Source organism: Mytilus trossulus, chromosome 3 (genome assembly GCF_036588685.1).
Source record: "Mytilus trossulus isolate FHL-02 chromosome 3, PNRI_Mtr1.1.1.hap1, whole genome shotgun sequence".
In the NCBI taxonomy this organism is placed as follows: domain Eukaryota; kingdom Metazoa; phylum Mollusca; class Bivalvia; order Mytilida; family Mytilidae; genus Mytilus; species Mytilus trossulus.
This window is the reverse complement of record NC_086375.1, coordinates 49,339,241-49,361,321: the sequence shown is the minus strand read 5'-3', so window position 1 is coordinate 49,361,321 and position 22,081 is coordinate 49,339,241. Positions and strand designations below refer to the sequence as shown.

Here is a 22,081-nt window from a genome sequence, read left to right as displayed (position 1 = left end):
ATGATTTTGTTGGTAAAAGAGACCTAATTGTCAATCACACTATTGTAATGAAAAAGCTGATCAGGTGTTATATTTGAGGAAAATCAGTTCAATCACAATTCAAATATATGTAGTCTGCAAAACAAACAATTTTCATGGGGAATATCTATTTCATAAAAGCCTTCCAGACAGTAATAAATCATGAATTAATAGATATAAAGAATTTAATATTAATCATTGAGAACTTCTTAAACTGTTGCCATCAATGCAACTGCAAGTCGTTTGTCGTTTAATTGATTTTTATGTTTCACCAAATGTATCTTTCCAAGTAGATAAAACAATTTTGTCAATTTGTATTTTGTGAAAAAAAATGTATCAAAATAATTTAATAAGTCATTTTCATGCTTGAAAGGAGCACTGGCTTCATGTATATAATGGTAATCATTAATGGTGGACTAAGCAAATGAGAATGTTTTAAAAACATTAGTCACTATCAGTAAAATTCAAATTCAAGCATTTTGACCATTTTCGAAAGGTATTAAATTTGGATCCTAGTTATCATTAAAATCTTTGATGATATAGCATTGATATTTTATCGCTACAAACTTTTATTTATGCAGTACCACACAATTAAGTAAAATTTGGACGCCATAACCTTCTGAATTATTATTGGATTGACATCAATTTAAGTTTAACTTGTTGGTTCATATATCAGACCATACCAGTGAAATATCTTTGATACATTTCTGAAAAAAATCACACTAATGGTTATTTACTTTTTTCCATTTTTTTTGGCTTTGAATGATAGTTATTTCGTTGGCAATCCTATAACGTTTTTCCTTCTCTTCGTGATTTATTAAAAAAAAATGCCATAAAAATGTAGGGTAAATGTCAATAAGACAGAAACCTATATAGACAGAAGACCAAAATAGATTTAGAGGTCAACATTAAAAACACCATGCAAGTGTGGACATTCAAACCAGAAATATCAGCTAATAGTCCAGTCAAACTAAGGTTTAACCTCAAACTAATTGCAACAGAAAATGTTTTAGTTATAATATTTAGCATAAAGCCCCAAATATACACAGAAAAAAGTCCCTTTTGTTTAAATCTTACTTGAAGAAAACTCAAAATCAGCATTTCGAAAATAACTCCGCAATTATTCTTAAGATTCTTTACCTTGAAATGTTGAAAAATTTAATAAATGTTCCACTGATGAATTACAAAATCTAGGCTGAAGCTTGATAAAAGATATGAAAACACCTTTAGAGTTGTTTGTTATACTCTAAAGAGTGCTGAAATATCAAGAATCAATACATTTTGCCAAACAGAAGCGGTAACGTTATAATTTTGTATCAATAATTATTGATATTTCTGCCTTTTTGCAGAATTATCTCCCATTCCAATGCAAATCTACGTAGGAATTTTAAAATCATGATATTTTAGTCTTCCTCAAGTTATATTTCTTGGACTTTTTCTGTATATATTTGGAGTATAGAGTTATAGATTAAAACTTAAAAATCTTCTGTAACAATTACTTTAGGGTTAGGGTAAAATTGATTCTACAAAAGATTGACTGGACAACTGCATAACCATGATAACATCTACAATGTACTTTAATTGATTCTCTCTGGCACATCATAATTGCTTATATTGAAATTTGTTTTTGAATGACATTATTATATCAAATTTTACATCTTGTAATGGAACTAATAATAATTTTCATGTGCATGCTTGGTACATGTATATGCCAACTTTATGAAAGAGCAAGTGATAATTTATGAGGGAATGAGATGATAAGTGGTAAAACCTCTGTAAATAACTAGCTTGAACAACAATAATGTAGGAGCCAGGGACAATTGCACTCCCCCATTTTCAACATTGAAGCAGTGATAGTGTGGGGGATTATTTCCCCTTTCATCAGTGTGGTGCTAGTGTGTGGGCAGGGGACAGGGGGCAAAATTATATTTTCCTGCAAAATTGTTATCTACCACAATTTTCATTTATTTTTTTACACCAATAGATTAAGTACATATATATCTATATACAATATATTTTGAGTAGTATCTCATACTTATTCATCATGTTTAAGTATCTAGTCTATATACTTGAGCAACACAGATGTACTTACCTTCAGCAATATCCTCAATCCTGGGGCAAAACCCTTCATCCACTCCTCCCATGATGGAGAACCCATATCTTTTGTCATTGTCACCCAGATGTAATGTCTCATCTATGACTTCTATAACAGATAATGTGCTATTATCATTGCTGCTCTTGGTTTCTGTTGTGTCATCTGATGATGATTCCATGTTAACAACTCATTTCTACTAAGCTACATAACAGAAACAATGGTTAGTTTTTAAAACATTGTACAATTCAATATTACAGGTACAATGTATCTGCATTATTCTACAATCTACCAAGAATTTACTATCTATAAGCCTGTTTGTAAGGAGATGTGGTATGAGTGCCAATGAGACAACTCTTTTGTAGTGGTGGCCTTGGTCTGGTTTCTCACTCAGCGACTCTTTGGTCAGATTATTGTCCCATTAACATGTTTCATGTTTCCATTCTCTATAATTAAGAAATGGTATGATATACTTTCTGTTTTTTCAGAATGTTAGGTACTGCTTTAACATACTCTCACATGTGCACATGCTGAAATGTCTTACCTGCTTTACTGACCATTGATTTTATGTTGAAAGTTTTAAAAATAAAGGTTTTACTTCAAGTACCACATACAACCAACATATTTAAAATTTCATGACATTGACTTTAAGGTCTATTAAATCCTGTCCGACAGACAAGTACACCTTACAATTCTACCATACACTAAATATAGTTGACCTTTTGCTTTTGGTAATTGAAAAACAGTCTCAAATAAAAAAAAACTTAACATTAAACAGTGAACCTTGAAAATAAGGTCAAGGTCAGATGATACCTACATGTACTAGACAGACATGTACACCTTACAATCATTCTATACAATGAGGTCAGACAATCTATTGCATTTGCATGATATAGTACTTGAAAAATAGATCAGAACACAAAAACAAAAATTTACTAAAGAACCATGAAAATGAGGTCAAAGGTCAGATGAAACTTGCCTTACTTTTTCTGTACCCTTTACAATCATTATATACACTACATACTGTTGGCCTACTGCTAATAGTACATGAAAAATAGATTGAGAGCAAAAAAACTTACATTGACCAATTGAACATGAAACTTACATGCTAACCTACTGCTTATAGAATCTTAGAAGTAGCCCTAATCACATCACTTTAGTCTCAATCTCTGATCCATTTAATGAGGTCATTGTCACATGAACTCTGTCTGACAGAAATGTAATTGTTGCAAAGAATGATGACTTCAAAATCCATATATCAAATATAGGTATCTTACTTCTCATAGAATCATATTCAAAACAGTGTAGCTGTGTTCATTGATTGACGACCTTAAATTATCGCATTGACTAGGACAGATTAGGTGAACGTGTGTTTGTAACGACAACTGCTCACTACTTACTTATTATAGAATTTAAACTGAAAAGAATCAAAACATTGTGTTATTCCTGATTAGTTTTTCTAATTACTTTGTTTAGGTGTTGAGAACCGTTTGTGACCCCTCAGTTTAAGTGTCTTTAACATGTACATAGTGAGCAGCGATCATTACAGTCAAACGTTCATGTAATCTTCCCCAGTCAATGGGAAAATTTAAGGTCGTCAATCAATGGCCACAGCTACACTGTTTTGAATATGATTCTATAAAGTTACAAACTGACATGACTAAAAATCTCTTAAAGGAAACTTGTCAAAATAATAATATGGAGATGATGATTGACAGCATTTTAATGTCCAGTGACAAACTCAAATCAATTTCAGGATGCAAAGATGTTAATAATTAAATATATAATATATAGTAAAATTTAAAAAAAATGTTTTGCACTTGACTGATAGTCTGGGGAGTATTTTAAAGGTATCAAGGTCACAATATAGGTGTTAGTCTGAAGGAAGACAATTCAATATACCTGGACACACTATTCTGAGTCTTAAAGTTGACCAGTGACAGTCTATGCTGAGGGTAAAGTGTTATTTTTGTCCAAACTTTTCTGTCTTTATATTTTATGTGTTTTCATGTTTTGACGTTTTATTTCTTATTTTCTCGTGTTTGGTCCAATGTGTGTGCTTCATGTTTCCCCTTATCTATTTTCAGGATTTCGTTTTTGTACACCTGGTTTCTCGTGCTTGTCCCGCATTTGATTAAAAAAAAAACAGGGACTAAATTTTAAGTTAGTCCATAGATTGTTTTAAAATATGTGTTCCTGGGATATCAATTGCTATCAAATTAATATGAATATTTTTTTCTCTTTCAAATCAGATGCAACTAGTGGACTTCAACTCTTTTTTTCTTTTATATTAAGATTTTGTTTCTTGTGCTTTGTTTTTCATAATTTTTATTTTAGGTGCAACGTCTATGATTTTTATTTCATGTGTTTCCGTGTTCAGATCCCCCCCTTTATCACCCTCTATGCTCTTTCTCCTAATCATATGTAGCACTCACTTGTGCACTAAGCAGTAAAGATGAGAACACAAAAGTTCTCTCTTCTGTTAATCAGGATTTCGAAAAATTAATTGGACTTTTGGTTTGTTCTTTTCTATAATAACTCAATACTATAGGCAGGCTATCTGTGGCTCAGTTCAACCTCTTAAACTCTTTATTATTTTATGACTAATTTTTTTTTAAAGGAATGAAATTAGCCTGTCTATTTCACTATTTTTAAAAAGGTTGTCAAGTTCACCTTTATACAATTATTTAATGACCAATCTCTTAAACCTGGTAACATTCAACATATTTTACAAACTATTTACTTAAATGTGTATCTTTTAGATGTGAAATTGGACTTCACAGTGTTACAGCCTCGTCATAGTGTATTTCATATCCACCGCCTCGACTTGCTGGTATCAAGTGGTCTTATCGAACCAGTTTTATGATTACTACCAATCAGATTGTTAGAAAGTCAACACTGCGAATCTCTTTTGTTTACCTGAGTGACACAGATGGGGCGACACAGATGAACGGGCACCTGTCAAAACAATTACTACCTAATTACTTCAAGTTCATATGTTAAATTTGCAGATTGTGGACGTATTACAATTAATATCTGAGTGTAAAAACTATGTCAAATACAATTCTCTTAACAGAACAAACTTTAAATGAGGAACATTTCCAAGATGCATGTGAAGATATTCAAAATGATGAGGTGAAAATTTTATCAATTCGAGACTGTAAACTGACATTTGCAAAGCTAAAAAACATCTTGAAGCTGGTTGAATCTTCGAAATCTTTGTTACAGCTATGCCTGTGTATTGGAATTATAACAGATCAACGTAGAATCGACTTGTTATGTAGAACCATAAAAGCCAATCGATCACTTCATGCATTATTGTAAGAAAGAAATTAATTATTTATCTATCACATTTTCTTACTCGATCTATATTAATGTATATATATGAGGGGGGGACAGGGGTAAGGGAGAAAGGAGAAAGGGGGTAGGAGAAAAAGTTGGAGAAAAAAATAAAATATATCCTTCTTTTTCCGGTAAATTAAAAAAAATAAAATAAGGAGAAGAGGGGTAGGAGAAAGGAGAAGAGGAGTAGGAGAAAGGAGAAGAGGGGTGGGAGAAGGGAGAAGGGTACCCCCTGTCCTCCCCCTCATATACACCTTCACATTATATTGTTTTCATTATTTAACGTTTTAATGGTTATATTTTCATATAACTTTTAAAGTGGGTTGTTGATAGGAAAAAAACAAGAAAATTATAAATTACTAAAATAGCAAAATAAGGAGAAAAAATATAGTTATAAATTTATTTAATATAAGTATAAAGGCATAGTAAATTTTAAGTAGGGTCTGCTTTCACTCCTGCTTAACATGCTTAAATTTAGAGTTTGCTTTTTATAATTTTTGAAATAAGAAGCTTTTATTTTGGTTATAATTGCTATACTAACATCAAAATATATTCAGGAGTCCTTAAATCTGTTCTTAGCACAGAAGAAATTGAACAGTGATTCATTCTTATGACAATGTAATTTTAAAATTATATATTGTTACATTTAAAAAGTAAAATCACAAAAATACTGAACTCAGAGGAAAATCAATTTGGAAAGTCCATAATCACATGGCAAAATCAAAAAACAAAAGGCATCAATGTCATTGTTTTGAAATCAATTACATTTAAATTCAATGTAATTGTAACAATAATGTGTACATTGTAATTATATATATTACATTTAAAATTCTATGTAATTGTAATGAATTCAATGTAAATGTAATGTATCCAATGTAATTGTAATGTATTCAATGTTATTGTAATGTATTCAATGTAGTTGTAATGTAATCAATTTAAAATCAATAGGCATGTACCTGATTTCAGGTCATTCAAAAGTGTTTTGATCCAAGTTACATAAACATATTAAAATACTTAAAATATTTTAATCAAAAGAAGATTTACAAACTCTTTGGTTGGTGAACATTTTACCAAAATATTCCTACTGACCACCTACATGTATATACATGAACATACACATTCTTGCATAATAGTTTATAGTATCTTATTTTTGATTAAATGCCTAAATAGACCAAAACTATAATGGAAGGAACATAATAAATACATGTATCTCATCTGTGTAATTATGGATTATAAAATACTCAATGTACATGTAAATATTGATTTATAAATTATTGGAAGTTGATGAACCTGGTTAATTTTTCATGTTTCCATTTAGTATTCATGGAAACAGTATTGGGGATGCAGGAATGAAGAAATTAGCCAAAACACTGCTTCATCACCCAACCATTGTTTCATTAGATGTTGGGGATTGTGACCTTAGTGATGATTCTATAGAAACCATTTGTAACCTTTTACCTCCTCATGGCAAAAAGTCTGGTATGTTTTGTCCATGATACTTACTCATTTTAAGAGAAATTGGCTTTACATGTACATGTTTGTACTATAAATAAAAAGATGTGGTATTAGTGCCAATGAGAAAACTATCCATCCAAGTTACAATATAAAAAGTTAACAATTATAGAGGTCAAAGTATTGCCTTCAACATGGAAACCTTGGTTCACACCAATCAGCAAGCTATATTAGTCTACTTTTGTTATTGGGTTACTGTCTCATTTTATAATAGCAATCTGCAAAATACATGTAATTTTTTTTAATACTTTCTTATGTTATTACATATATTCAAGGAAAACAAATACAGTACTGTACATGTGGATTCATTTATTTTCGTGGATTAAGAAATACTTGCATGTTCGTGGATATTTAATTTCGTGGTTTTGCTGAAATCTGCTTACAAGCCTATAGAAAATTTTGCTATTCGTTGAACATTTAATTTCTCGGTTTACCTGTTGCCATGAAATCCCACGAAAATTGATATCAAACGAATGATAATGAGTCTACAGTATAACTTTGCTGGTCTTTTTTGTTTTTATAGGTTTAATTGACCTTACAATGAGTTCTAATCCAAAAATAACAGAGCAAGGGTGGATCAAACTGAGTGTTTCCATGGCAGCCAGTAGTTGTTTACAGGAGCTATATTTAGATTATAACATGATAGGTGACTTAGCAGCATCTTCTATGTTGGTTGGTTTAGCATCTCATAGTCAACTCCAGGTTCTTGATTTGGAAGGAACTTGTATCACTGATAGGTTTGCTGAGGTTTGTAGTACCATTTCATGTAACACTAATCTAGCTAGCTGAACTATCTGATATCTGATGTTAAAGCATGCTTTCAAAACTTATGGAAAAATCATGAATCTTGGAGAGAAGCTTTGTTTTGATCACATACAAGCATGCATCCTAAGAGCAAAATTCAAAAAAAAGTAATGTCTTATTTTTCTTCTATTTTCTGCATTTTATTGATAAATGGACAAATCATAGTTGTTTTTCCCAAAATTTTGAATGTCTGGTTTAAAATTTTTTAGGTCCTCAATAACTTTAAATTTCACTAAATTTTATTAAACTTGGACAGAATTTTCCTTATGATTACAATAAAGCATCTGGCTCATTTATTTTTTTTCATAATTTTTCTGTATTATTAGACAATGGACTTGTTTTTGCTCATTCATCAATATAGAATTAAAAACTTCAACAACCATTTTTTTTTACTTTCATGGAATGTTAAAATAACTTTTACAGAAGCTTCTTCATACTCAAAAGAAACAAAATGTATTACCCTGAGCTAAATTTGTAATTGGGTCATTTTAGTTTGTTGTTAAATTTGTATTCTACTAATATGTGAATCTTTTTGTGCAAGTCAATGTTACACTTTTACACTGACAGCAGCATAACCCTTTGCAAATTTGTATTTGGTAATCATTCACATTCTTTAAAAAAGTCCTGAACCTTTAAATTCTTTAAATGGAAATGTAATATTCTTGTTATTTCAGCCTTGAATTGAAAAAAGGATACAATAAACGTAAATTAAACTGCTCTTTGTTAGGCTTCTTCATTTAAATGGAACTAGAAAACAATTTTTAAATTAATTATCAAGGGTATGTGAGCAGATCTAACTTTGACTTGTAATATAGATCAAATTGCATTTGAAAATTTTAATTTATAACAAAAAAGGTCAAATGCATGTACATTATTTATCTTGAAATATTTACACATTTGTGTTTATTTTCTTTTTACAGTTACTTTTGTATCTGATTGAAAACTACCCAACAAAGCTACAGAAGATTAATTTAGAGGAAAATAATATCAAATATAGACTTTTAAAGTCTATCAAGTCAAACTTACTAGATGGTGAAACAGAATCTGAAATGTCAGAAAAATTTGATGATGCAAGTTCAGTGAAATCATCACCAAGTCATTATTACGAAACAAGTGATGCTGAACTAGAAGAAACTACTGATTCAACAACAGAAACCGAGGTCCAAACAATTGAAATCAAAACAACTCCTGTATTGACCTCTAAAAAGACTAGTCCTAAAAAGAAAGGGAAGAGGAAACCAAAACTTGATGAGAAAACTAAAAGTAGTGACTCTTTATGGGATGGAGATGAACTTATCGAAATAACAGAACCACCATTAATCAGTGCAATACCAACATTTAAAAATTTTGTAGGTGTAAATCTAGGTCAAAAGGTCAGTGTGTCATCAGGTCGAGGGACTTTACCAGAACAAGACCATTCTGATGAAGAACTCACGGAAGTTAAACTAGATTCACTTTGTTGAACATGGTTAAACGAAAGCTATTACGGTATATCTGTCTCATAATATAAAGACCTCTCTAAAAATATGTAAACTTTTATATACACTATGTACAACACTACTGCAAACTATATTTATTAGTTTTATTTTAAGTGCTATCTTATTTATATACTTTTTAAAATTTGCCTGCAAAACTTATTATGAGAAGAAGCCACTTACAAAGACTGGTCTTTAGCTAGTCTATCAAGACATTGGAATTGTCATCTTATGAAAACTAACTTTTGATGATCAAAATGTGTCAGCATTTATTCATCTTTATAATAGTCTCTACTTAAATTAAAACATTCAGATGATGAGCAGTGAAATCTAATAATTGAGTTTTCTTTGTTGACTAGCACTTGTTGTTCAAGAATGGGAATAAATTAGGCACTAATACATTTGTTATTTCACTAGTCATAAATGTTAGTAATGCTGATGTAGATGATCAGTGTATATTAGAACAATTGCCCAACTATGAGGATATATCTTTGGTGAGTCAGGTGATGCCCTTTTTTGTCAGCTAAAGATTGTAATAAACAATTAATTTCCCCATATTAAAGAGACAATGGTAGTCTTTTTAACATAATTTGTCCTTGTCTCCCATGCCTATCAATTTTGCTAATTACAATTATCAAAATAATACCCGTTTTTTTATAATGACTTTAAACTCACTGATGACAAGTGCTCAGTATATAAGATAACTTGTTTGACCAGTGGAACATATTTCACAGACAAGGAACTTATTTCACTAGGTGAGGAACAAATCTCATAAATCCAGAACTTATTGCACCAGGTAAGGAACAAATCTCACAAACATGGAACTTACTTCACTAGTTAAGGAACAAATTTCACCAACCCAGAACTTATTTCACCAGGTAAAGTGGGGAACTTATTTCATAGAGATGGAACAAATAATATAGAAATTGTCTGTGTAAAAAGTTCTCCCAGAACAAATTTCCCACTGGAACTTTTTCTTACATGAACAAATTTTGGCCCACACATTTAACATGTGTCTCATCCTAGCAATGAAGACATCTCAGTTTCGCTAGGGCTAAGGAAAATAATTTATTTTGCCTGGAGTATAATGCAGAGTGCACAAAGTCTTTAACATTAAAAATAAGGGGCGCACATATCGACCAATCAGAATTAGCCATACTCTTAATTCTGAAGACCATGTTATGTTCGTAAAATGGCTGCACCCATAAAATCTAATGGTTTTTTGTAACCTTAACCTGCACACAATAAATGATGTATGGTAGCATTAAGATGGAACATTAGTGAAGTGCATTTATTTTCCAATACATTGTAATGGAATACCCAGTCACACAAGTAGAATTACCATCCTTTACAATATATGGAAAAAGGTGAATGGTATAGAAATAGTGACTATGGTATTATACCATTTCCATTCAAATACCTATGCATCATGTACCGTATCACAACCCTCATTAAGCTGATGAAGAAATCACTTCTAGCTTTATCAATACCTTTCATGTATTTGATACATTTATAAGACTAAAATGATGAAAATTAGGATCATGGTTGTATGTGTTGATTAATAGAATGTCATGGTACCTAATCAAGTCATTCAGATTTCTTAATTAATTTCCTATAAGGTTCAAATTATATTACCACAGAACTTCCCTATATATGTTTTTCGTTAATAAATGTGAATTTCAACTGATATTAATTCAAATAATAAATGTAAATTTTCCAGATCTGCAATATGTTTCATAACGAAATTACAAGTCATATTATTAGTGTTTCTCTTCTGAATTATTAACTGCATAATGCATCTCGTTAGATATATGTGATATTTATTCTCTTTTATATGTTGTTTAAATGTTACTTATGTTATTCTACTAATGTTTTAAAGTAAATTGTTGAAAAAATATGTTCTGTGTTTGAATTTATTTTGATGGAATTATATAAATGCAGTCTGGTTTACGGGGTGTTTCCTACTATTCCAAAAGGAACAGAAAAAAAATCATATTTGTGTTTTCTTCCTAAGGTTTGCATTACGTATGTAGTTATTCCATTTACAGGTAAATGAAACAAAAATATAAGTCATCATGACCTACTTTTGGTCAAATACATATCCAAGTCAGTTTTTTTTCAATATGCATATGCATAAAAGTTGAAGAATTGTTTTTCCCTAGTGTGTAAAGAATAAACATGAATTTATAACCAGCATGGCAATACATAGTCTCCTCCTGGTTAAATATTCATTGTACTGGAACAAAATGCTGCTTAAATTTAATATTCAATACTTCCTTTAGCAAACTAAGAGGCTACAAAGAGCCTGTGTTGCTCCCCTAGGTTTATGTTTATCTCCAGCAATGATTACTCTCCATCGTTGTGGACTAGAATAGAAAAATGACCAATATCTCTTCCCTTATTGATCTAGTCTTGCTGAAAATGAGGTCATGGTCAGATAAAACCTGCCAGATGGACATGTATTCCTTACAATTGTTCAATACACCAAATATAGTAGACCTACTGCATACAGTATTAGAAAAACCGACTAAAACACAAAAAACTTAAATTTAACCACGGAACCATGAAAATGAGGTCAAGGTCAGATGACACCTGCTTGTTGAGCATGTACACCTTATAATCATACCATACACCAAATATATGAGACCTTTTGCTTATAGTATCTGAGATATGAACTTCTTAACTACTAAAACTTAACCTTGTTCACTGATCCATGAAATGAGGTCAAGGTCAAGTGAAAACTGTCTGACAGGCATGAGGACCTTGCAAGTCTACGCACATATCAAATATGGTTATCCTTTTATTCATAATAAGAGAGAAATTAAGAATACAAAAAAATCTGATTTTGTTTTTAAGTAGTCATTGAACCATGAAAATGAGGTCATGGACATTGGACATATGGCAGATGGAAACTTCATAACATGAGACACCATTATACAAAGTTTTCTGCCTTCTGAAATAATAAGCATTTTTAAAAGATGTTAGATTATGCTGTTGCCGTTGCTGCCTCCATAGCCACCACCGTTGGCGGATCACTATCCATTTGTCAAGCTTCCTGCAACAAAAGTTGCAGGCTAGACAAAAATTGACAAAGAGATATACAATTATACAATTACACATTCATGAAAAAATAAGATGTGGTAAGATTGCCAATGACACATGTCTCAACAGGAGACCATGCATATATTGTTCATAACAATCCGTTTGATTGATACATGCTTATCAACAGTGGCAAATGTTACATGCATTTCAATGTCAATACAAAAGACTGGTGTGCATTAAATTACAAAATTTATTAATTTTGAATTGAAATTCTGTCAGAACAAAATGAGAACAATGAAGATTATTCATAGGTTTATTTTCATACAATTCCATTGCCATTTTTAAATATTTCTAAAAAGCAAAATAATCATGAAATACCAAAAATCAATTATTACTTTAACCATCATGTCCATTTGTGAACCTTGTTTGTGATGGTTGAGTTGGTAAGAGGTATCAGAATATTATCTTTAAAGGGCATGTCAATTATATTATTCATAAAACAATGATTTCCATGACATTAATCTAAGGATTTAAACCTTACTGTTTAAACAAATCGTTCCAGTAAAAGCTATATTACACGCACATTTTTTTTTAAATACAGCTGCCGTGTTGGTTTAACAGAAACTTGGAAAGCAGAATATAATTAATTTTAATTTACAAAGCCTTCTGATTTTCATTAAGACACATATTTGTTTGGTTGGTTTTGAAAATTGAGGAATGAAATTTTGACATCATTCAAGCATACAATATCGTACTTCATTTTAATATTGTGAAGTTCTTTCAATAAATAAATAGACATAAATTACACATATGGTCAATAATCAAATTTTAATTTTCTAGGTGTCATAAACTGTTTAACAATGTCATCTGTCAGCTGGGACCTTCTTTGTCTATGTTCACCTACTATTTTCTGTAATATTTCTATCAGTTCTTTCTTTAAGTAACCAGTTAAAAGTTCTCCACTTGTGTAGGTCTGCAAAAAATACATTATTTAATTATAAGTGGTAACCAGATGCTCCGCAGGGCGTAGCTTTATACGACCGCAGAGGTTGAACCCTGAACGGTTGAGGCAAGTATGGACACAACATTCAAGCTGGATTCCGCTCTAAATTTGGATTGTGATTAAATAGTTGACACAGCATAGGTTTCTGACACAGAATGAATGTATTCAAATGAACTTAAAATTTTTGTTTTCTCTTAGAGCAATTCACTATGCTGTTGAATATTAATCCTCTCAAAAAAATGTTTGAAGAAATTTTCTTTTTATTTATGAAATTTCAAATGAGAAAAATTGAACCCAATTTTTTAATCACATCCCCCTTTCCCTTATTCCAAAACTAATTTCAATTAAAATATTCTAATGGAGTTTGCAACAATTACTACTCATTTAAATACATCATAAAATATTAAGATGTAAAAAAACTGCTTGTTATCACTGAATGGTAAAGATTATTTAAATTTATCAGTTGGTAGTAAAAAGTGAATATACATTGTATATTGTATATAACAAAGATTTAAGTTGATTCTGGACAAAGAAAGATAACTCCAATTAAAAAAATTCTTGCAGATATTTCTTGCTTACTATACTGGACAAAGAAAGATAACTCTTAATTAAAAAAAATTTGCTATTTCACAATATTGTGAAATTAGATATTTCTTGCCATTGCACAATACTGTGAAAAGACTTGCTATTGCACAATACTTAATATAATAATTTTAGATCCTGATTTGGACCAACTTGAAAACTGGGCTCATAATCAAAAATCTAAGTACATGTTTAGATTCAGCATATCAAAGAGGCCCAAGAATTTAATTTTTGTTAAAATCAAACTTAGTTTAATTTTGGACCCTTTGCACTTTAATTTAGACCAATTTTAAAACTGGACCAAAAATTAAGAATCTACATACACAGTTAGATTTGGCATATCAAAGAACCCCAGTTATTCAATTTTTGATGAAATCAAACAATGTTTAATTTTGGACCTGGATTTGGGCCAACTTGAAAACTGGGCCAATAATCAAAAATCTAAGTACATTTTTAGATTCAGCATATCAAAGAACCCCAAGGTTTTAATTTTTGTTAAAATCAAACTAAGTTTAATTTTGGACCCTTTGGACCTTAATGTAGACCAATTTGAAAACGGGACCAAAAATTAAGAATCTACATACACAGTTAGATTCGGCATATTAAAGAACCCCAATTATTCAATTTTGATGAAATCAAACAAAGTTTAATTTTGGACCCTTTGGGCCCCTTTTTCCTTAACTGTTGGGACCAAAACTCCCAAAATCAATACCAACCTTCCTTTAATAGTCATAAACCTTGTGTTTAAATTTCATAGATTTCTATTTACTTATACTAACGCTATGGTGCGAAAACCAAGAAAAATGCTTATTTGGGTCCCTTTTTGGCCCCCAATTCCTAAACTGTTGGGACCGAAACTCCCAAAATCAATATCAACCTTCCTTTTGTGGTCATAAACATTGTGTTTAAATTTTATTGATTTCTATTTACTTTAACTAAAGTTATTGTGCCAAAACCAAGAATAATGCTTATTTGGGCCCTTTTTTGGCCCCTAATTCCTAAACTGTTCAAACCAAAACCCAAAAATCAATCCCAACCTTCCTTTTGTGGTCATAAACCTTGTGTTAAAATTTCATAGATTTCTATTCACTTTTACTAAAGTTAGAGTGCGAAAACTAAAAGTATTCGGACGACGACGACGACGACGCAGACGACGACGCCAACGTGATAGCAATATACGACGAAAATTTCTTCAAAATTTGCGGTCGTATAAAAAAAGTAATTCAAATGTACATTTTAATCTTTAGACATACAGTGTAGGATGGAAAATTTCACACTTGCAGCAGTAACTGGGTTCAATCTGTCATGGTGCATATTGAAATAAAGAAAGTTATCCACTTGTTAGGGAAATATATCCATACTCAGAATTAGAGAATGTTTGTAAATGTTTTGTTTTAATTGGTGTTCTTGTGAATTGGTTTTATACAGCTCAGTTCTTTCTGACTGATTTTAACTGTGTTCTTTAATTCATGATATATTTTAGTGTCTTGTTTAACAGAATCAATTTAGCAATGTATTTTTTTTTTAATGAAAACAGATTTTTAGTTAATCAACCACTAAGCAGTGACAATCCAACTAGCAGATAAACTCTTATTAAATACATATCCAAATCAGACAAGTGGAATAGAAACGCACAAGACAATTACAACAAGATACAGACACAGGGATAGATGCCCTATATTTGTATTGTCCCTCAAAACACTTCAGGCAGGGGAAAATTACCTTACAAAATAACTATTCTGAAATAAATCAAATCAGAATACTTATAATTAATATTTAGAGGATACAATGCTGAAATAGTAAACTTATATCAAGCTTTATGGCCTTCATCAAGGGGAAAAACTGAATACAGTTTAAAAGTCCCAGTTTATACAATTGATTGGGAAATGCAATATTTTCTTTTTAAAATTGGTATTACCAGAAATAGTGAATCTATTACTTACTTTCCTAATTTCCTCTAGTCTTTTGTCATCTTCCAAGAAAAATGTTAAGTACTGGTATGATACATCCACATCACAGTTCCCTCCCTTCTCCTTGTGTTCTTCTGTTGTAGTGCCACCACCAGAGAATGCATATTTATTTACCTGTAAAAGGTTTTGGTACATATGTATAATCATTTGACTAAAAGTTAGGCTATCATAGAGTGATGCAAGTTGTAATAAAAGACTATGATGTGAATAACTGTTTAACAATGTAAAATGAAGAAGTAAAAACTCATCTTCTGGTACTTGTTGCAAGTTTTCATGTTATCTTTTTATTGATATCCTTATAATATATCACATTAAAGTCACAATACTACATAATTCCTACTGTCCTTGTTATTGCAAGATATCTGTGTGTTTATCTTTTTTCTTCCATCCAAATCATTTAATTTCTATAATTTACAAACTTGTGACCTAAAGTTGTTAATGTCTGTGTCATTTTGGTCTTTTGTGGATAGTTGTCTCATTGGCAATCATACCACATCTTCTTTTTTTTATTTGGTTTGATAAATTAGGCCATAATTTTAAATAAAATATCTACCCTTGAGTTAAGTAGAATGCTGAAGCTGTAGAAATATGAAGGATTACGATACCTTGATGGATAGGGAATCCATATTAGTTACCTTGGTCTTTATTTGCTTGTCAGTATCTGTTAAGAAAATAGATGAATTGGGGTCACTTGCACTCATTTTAGTTTGTGCTCCTTGTAAGGCTGGGAAGAAAGTAGAATGCATTAAAGCTGGCTTTGAATAACCCAATCTTGGTGCTACATCTCTGGTCATTCTGAAGTATGGATCCTAAAAAATAAATACTTTTTATTATTATATTAATATTTTTAACAAATTAACAAATATTTGATTTAACCATTTTTGAAATTTTAGATGTCAAAAAATCTTACCACTGAAGTTGGTAGTAAGTTTACTGAATTGTTTATGACTTACATTAAACTATATTGGTAAGATGTTGTACAAAATTGATATAGTTTTAAAGGATGCAAATGTTCGATTCATTTAAAATGTATAATGAGATGTTGTTACTTGTTCAGCAGTTCTTGGATCTTAAGCAAACTCTGCTATAAACCATTTTTATAACTGAGATCTATATGAAAGTTACTGTATAGTTTGATCACCAGCTATTTTGGTATTTGTTGGAAGAATGCTGTTTCCATTTATCCATTATCTTTTTTCATTTGTGTATGGATTCCTTTTTTCACAGAAAATTTTTTCTGCATCCAGCATTTTTTCATTATCTTTCATCATCCACAGTGATCCATGGAGGGGGGTGCCAGGGGTTTATTTTTGGACAATGCATTTTAATGGGGACATGTAGTTGGAACCACACCCCCTCCCCACCCAACCCCATGGTCCTGGGTTGAGAACCCCCTTTTTTAAATGGATGGATCCGCCCCTGATCCACATATTCAACCCTTTAAGTTTTTGATAATCATTGTAACATGTACATTTTGTACTACATTTTTAATGTCTGCCAGTTTTAATTATAATAAAAAAAGATTTCCCATACAAAGCAAAAACAACTTTGATATCTCCTTACAGAACTCATGTTTAAACAAGGGGAGATAACAACAATGTGTAACCAAAATAAAGTAGTAATTTATTGTATATACATGTATCATATAATTTTTTACCTGATCAATTGCACAAGGGATGAGACATGGGATATTAGTTTTGTTGTTGAATATCTGTGGAAATGATGAACTAAAGCTAGGTGCTGCTTGTATGGAAGGAAAACTGATCTTTCCTATACATGTGCTGTCATCAAAACCAAAAATTCCCTTCACTTGATTATATGTCACTAGTTTCTGTGTTCTTAACATATTTTTGTAAAAAGCAGGACTTTGTCTGAAAAAAAAGGAAAATTAAAATTTAAATCTGAAATAAAACTTTCCCAAAACAAATTGTGCTTTAAATCTATTTTTTAACAGAATAGCAGGTGTACAACAACTATAAGTCCTTTAGAAGAAACTGTATATGCTTAAACCAATTCTGTACAGCCATTCACATTGTCTTTGCAATTAAGATTAACAAAGAAAGGCACAGATGAAACAAACAATTAAAGAAGACAGAAGTGATCCCTATGTGTTGCTGCTGCATCTCTGTCTGGCTACACAACAAAATATAATGTAACCATGATCTCTGACGCAGATAACTTCGCACAAGAGCAAACTGCCACTTAGAAAATGAAACCTTTCAGCTTTCGGTAGTTAACTAACTTTGTAATAATCGAGATGAAATGATTTGGATGTCAGTGAGAATAACATTGTAATGTTTCACAAACAGTGTTACTATTTTGCCTTTAATTGCTAGCATCAACGGCGGATAGTTGTCTCATTGAAAATCATACACATCTCCTTATTCTTATAATATATTGATAAACTACTTTAATAAAGCAGTAACCTCCTTATATATTTAAGTTATAATTTAACCATCCTTATTTAACATATACTTACGCTATATATTCTAAATCACTAAATATAAAGGTTTTTTCAACATCAAAACCTAAGGCAATTATATCTTTTGCATTTTCAAAGGAAAGTCTGCTACATTCTTCTAAAGTCAGATCCTTCCATAAAAACTTTTCATCATCTGTCAGCTGAATAACTAATGGAACATCAAATGCTTCTTGAAGCCATCTAAAATGAATTTATAATTCAGTAACTTTGCAGACAAATATTTTAAGACATTTTAATTGGATATTGCTACTTCTCCATCCACTTCCTTGGTCTTTTTTAGACTAAATGTAAATTTCTTGCGAAATGGGTCATCTGGCTGTGCAGGATGTATAAATTTCTACACAATCTCAGTCAGAATATGGACAATAATCTGATGTCTCAGGTCAAGAAAAACGCCACACTCTCTGCACATTAAGAACCCTGGCAGGAATATGACAGTTGGTTTCCATTTGTTTGAGCTTCTGATTTTTTCATTTGTTAAGAAACATTTTCGTTTTGAATTTTTCTTAGAGTTCATAATTATTGTTATTTTACTTTTTAGGTGTAAAATAATGTGTTTGAGAAGGAAGATCAGTCCCCAATTTTACTTTTGTACTTAAAGCATGTTGGTTTGTAAAGAAGCAGGGAATCTTGATATGCAAATGAACATTATAGCATAATGAATAAATGTTAAACCTATTTTCTTAAAAAAAAAGCTCGCACATCGACTTTTCTACAGTGTAAATATGATAATATTTTACAAGAATAATAACATTTATGTTTTATTCCAAACTTTTCTTTCTTTTATGATTAGATTCTTACTTTGTAAAGATAAATGGTATTAAATGGCCAAGATGCATTGCTTCAGATGACGGTCCGCGACCTGTATACAGGAAAAATGGTTTCTTCTGTTCAGCCAAATTTAATATCTGGTGCATATCTCTGAAATATAATTTAGTTTTTTATTTTTCCATAAATAATCTGTAGAATTATATATTTCAAATAGTCTATAGAAAAAGGTTGTTACTCATGCTATGTACAGATATTGAAGATATGAAGTACATTTAACGACTATTCCTTCCTTTTGACTTCACTTCAATAGTTGACATATAAACATCAGTCTTTTCTTGTGTTGTCTGCATTTTAATAATGCTACATGTAATGAATTATGATTAGTTTTTACTGGTCAAGATTTTATGAAATTGACATTTATAAAAAACTTTGAAAAACAATAAGTACAACATGAAGTACAGCTTAAATACAAACATATAATTTAGTGGAATAATTACAAAACTAATATCAAAATATAATATTTGTTTATTTTGAACATTCTATACAAAGTCTGACTAAATGTCTACAGTTGCAGTTCCAGGAATTTTCATAAGTGGGGGGCCGCTGACTGCCTAAGAGGATTCCCTATTCCCTAGTGATTCCCTATATAACCAACCAAAATTTTCCCAGAAAAAGGGGGGCCGGGCCCCCTGCCCCCCTAAATCCACCTCTGGTCTATATTTTGTTCTTAATTGTTTGTGTGTTTTCCTTTTTGGACAATTTGGCTGCTGTATTGATGTCATGTCAAATAATATACATGTACAATGTACCGTATTTAAAAGACCCATTAAACATTTTTTCTTGATTGTACATGTAGGTGATATATATAATAATATCCTACCTTTGAGAGAAAAACACTCCTCTTTTAAGAAAGTGATGAGCTGGTTTTCCAGTAACAGTTTCGATTCTTTTAATGAGTTCCTCATCAACCTTTGAACTCCCAAATCTTTCTAAAAATTTAAATTGTATATTCATTTTGCAATCAAATCAAATTAACTTCCTGATACTTTAGGGAGCTACCATTTGATTTTTAAGGGGGGGGGGGGGGGGGGGGGGGGCTAGGATGTCCTGGGTTTTTTTGTTTGCAAGTGTCTCATCCTGTCCTGCCTATTTTTTTCAAATTTCATCCTAGTATGGGCTTTTCTCATTGTGGCATGCCATACAGTGACCTATACATAGAGTTGTTAATATCTGTGTCATTTAAGTCTCTTGTGCATGTTGTGGACACTGTTGTCTCATTGACAATCATTATACCATATCTTCTTTTTTATACTTAGCATGTTATAATTTCCCAAAATGACTATTTTTCCCTTATAAAATATGCACTTTCTGTTGGACGATAAGAAAAAAGAATAATTTTGAAGAATCACATTAATTATTTTACAAAAATAACACTAACTATACTGTGAAAGTACTTTTATTCGTGGGGTACTAATTTTCGTGGTTTTCGTGGATGACTTTATCCACGAATTTAAGTGTCCAACGAAATAAAACAAGCATTGTCCAAATCAAGACATGGAAAGATCCCCATCGGTAGGTTTGACCACTGATATGATCTAGAGAATATATTGAATAACGCCAAATCTGAGAATACTTTAATAGCAGTCACAGAACTACAACCGCATGCAGGAGTATACCCATTTTATATTAAATGACTTAAACTGTACAACTTTTTGATCGATGAAAGTCAGATTTCCGGTAATGATATGCTAGTATGCTAGTATGATAAAGTGTTCATTTTATATTCTCATAGTTCTCGTACATATAGAAAATAAAAACTTCATGCTGGGCTTGATTTTTATAAGAATTATTAGACAATTCAAGATACGTTTATAGCATTTGTTTATGTTAATATTTTCAATAGGTGACATGTTTATGGCCTAATTGACACCTTTGATGGTTTTTAATCTGTTGATCACTTTATCATGGGTTAATAAGTGTTATTACTACGATTAACACAGCCAATGTTTACTTTGCTATTTCCTTCAATCCAGACTATTTGAAACCTTCGTTTTTAAAGGCTTTAATTTTTCAATTTTTTTTCTTCGAAAAATGAAATCCACGAATTTAAAAACCCACGAACTTGTAAATATTGCTCAATCCACGAAAATTGATACCCACGAATTAAAGTACTTTCACAGTATTTTTTTGAGACTTCCCATGAATCATGATAAAGATATTGTAACAAATGACAGTAAAAATTAAATCAATTTGACCCTTTCTGTAGCTGAAAATGAATGTTTAGTGCCTGATGTTAAAGGGCATTGATACCCTCAATTATTTGTATCAATATAAATAATGATTTGATAAATGGGAAGGACACAAAGAAGACAAGTCCAAATGATTATATAACATCTTGAAAGGCTTTTATACATTCTTGCTTTCACGTCTTACATTGAAGCTGTAAGGTGTGACAGCGTCAAAGCAATAAAAAAACATGGATTTCAAGCGGTCGTTAATATTTGGACTAGAAGGAGAAAAAAACAAACTATTTTGTTAGGTTTTATTTAAATAATTATAAGTATTTTCAATTAAAAGTGAATAAATTCTTGACATGCATCTTCTTGGACCATGATGTCACTTATACTTTGGATGAATTACATACAAACACTGCCAAAAATTTATGGACAGTAATCAACTATTTACACTACTAATAACATATTATAAAGTTAACAGATGTGCATATATGACCTACTAATCAGTTTATCATAATCTACTCCTTTGTCTGAAGAACTCGCCACTTCCCATGGATTGACAACATCCTCTTCCAAATTTTTGGTTGTCATATTTTCTACTTTTTTCTCTATATCCTTTGTATCTTCAGTCATTTTCACAAGTCAAATTTCCATAGGTATGTGTTTACATTAGTTCCACGTGTAGTCCGTCATACCGGTGTTACGACGATTTTCATTGGTTTACAGTCACAAAATGCATGTGAGCAAAATTCTG

At 31.1% G+C, this 22,081-nt stretch overlaps 3 protein-coding genes across 5 annotated transcripts in view; 1 reads left to right on the top strand and 2 right to left on the bottom strand.

Moving 5' to 3' along the window:
* The window catches only part of LOC134711731 (protein PALS1-like), a 55,934-nt gene extending 50,966 nt beyond the window's left edge, over positions 1-4,968 (bottom strand). For 2 of the 3 annotated variants that reach the window (XM_063572562.1, XM_063572564.1), the window contains exons 1-2: positions 4,854-4,968; positions 2,111-2,314 (exon numbers count right to left, since the gene is read on the bottom strand). In XM_063572562.1, the coding sequence (XP_063428632.1) occupies positions 2,111-2,291 (181 nt within the window). In that variant the 5' untranslated portion in view covers positions 2,292-2,314; positions 4,854-4,968. Of the gene's footprint in view, positions 1-2,110; positions 2,315-4,846 lie in introns of all 3 variants that reach the window. The other variant, XM_063572563.1, reaches the window with a different exon arrangement.
* LOC134711732 (leucine-rich repeat-containing protein 73-like) lies at positions 4,905-11,063 on the top strand. Its single transcript, XM_063572569.1, has 4 exons — positions 4,905-5,430; positions 6,771-6,931; positions 7,488-7,711; positions 8,689-11,063. Exons 1-4 carry the CDS (start codon positions 5,162-5,164, stop codon positions 9,229-9,231), a joined length of 1,197 nt encoding a protein of 398 aa, XP_063428639.1. The 5' UTR covers positions 4,905-5,161; the 3' UTR covers positions 9,232-11,063.
* Positions 11,064-12,580: 1,517 nt separating this feature from the next.
* On the bottom strand, positions 12,581-22,036 carry LOC134711730 (tryptophan--tRNA ligase, cytoplasmic-like). The gene is made up of 8 exons (XM_063572561.1): positions 21,828-22,036; positions 19,974-20,082; positions 19,124-19,243; positions 18,320-18,502; positions 17,498-17,711; positions 16,476-16,649; positions 15,814-15,954; positions 12,581-13,258 (listed from the first exon to the last, which is right to left on the bottom strand). The coding sequence occupies exons 1-8, from the start codon at positions 21,958-21,960 to the stop codon at positions 13,100-13,102; spliced, it is 1,233 nt and encodes a 410-aa protein (XP_063428631.1). The 5' UTR covers positions 21,961-22,036; the 3' UTR covers positions 12,581-13,099.
* Positions 22,037-22,081: the final 45 nt, after the last annotated feature.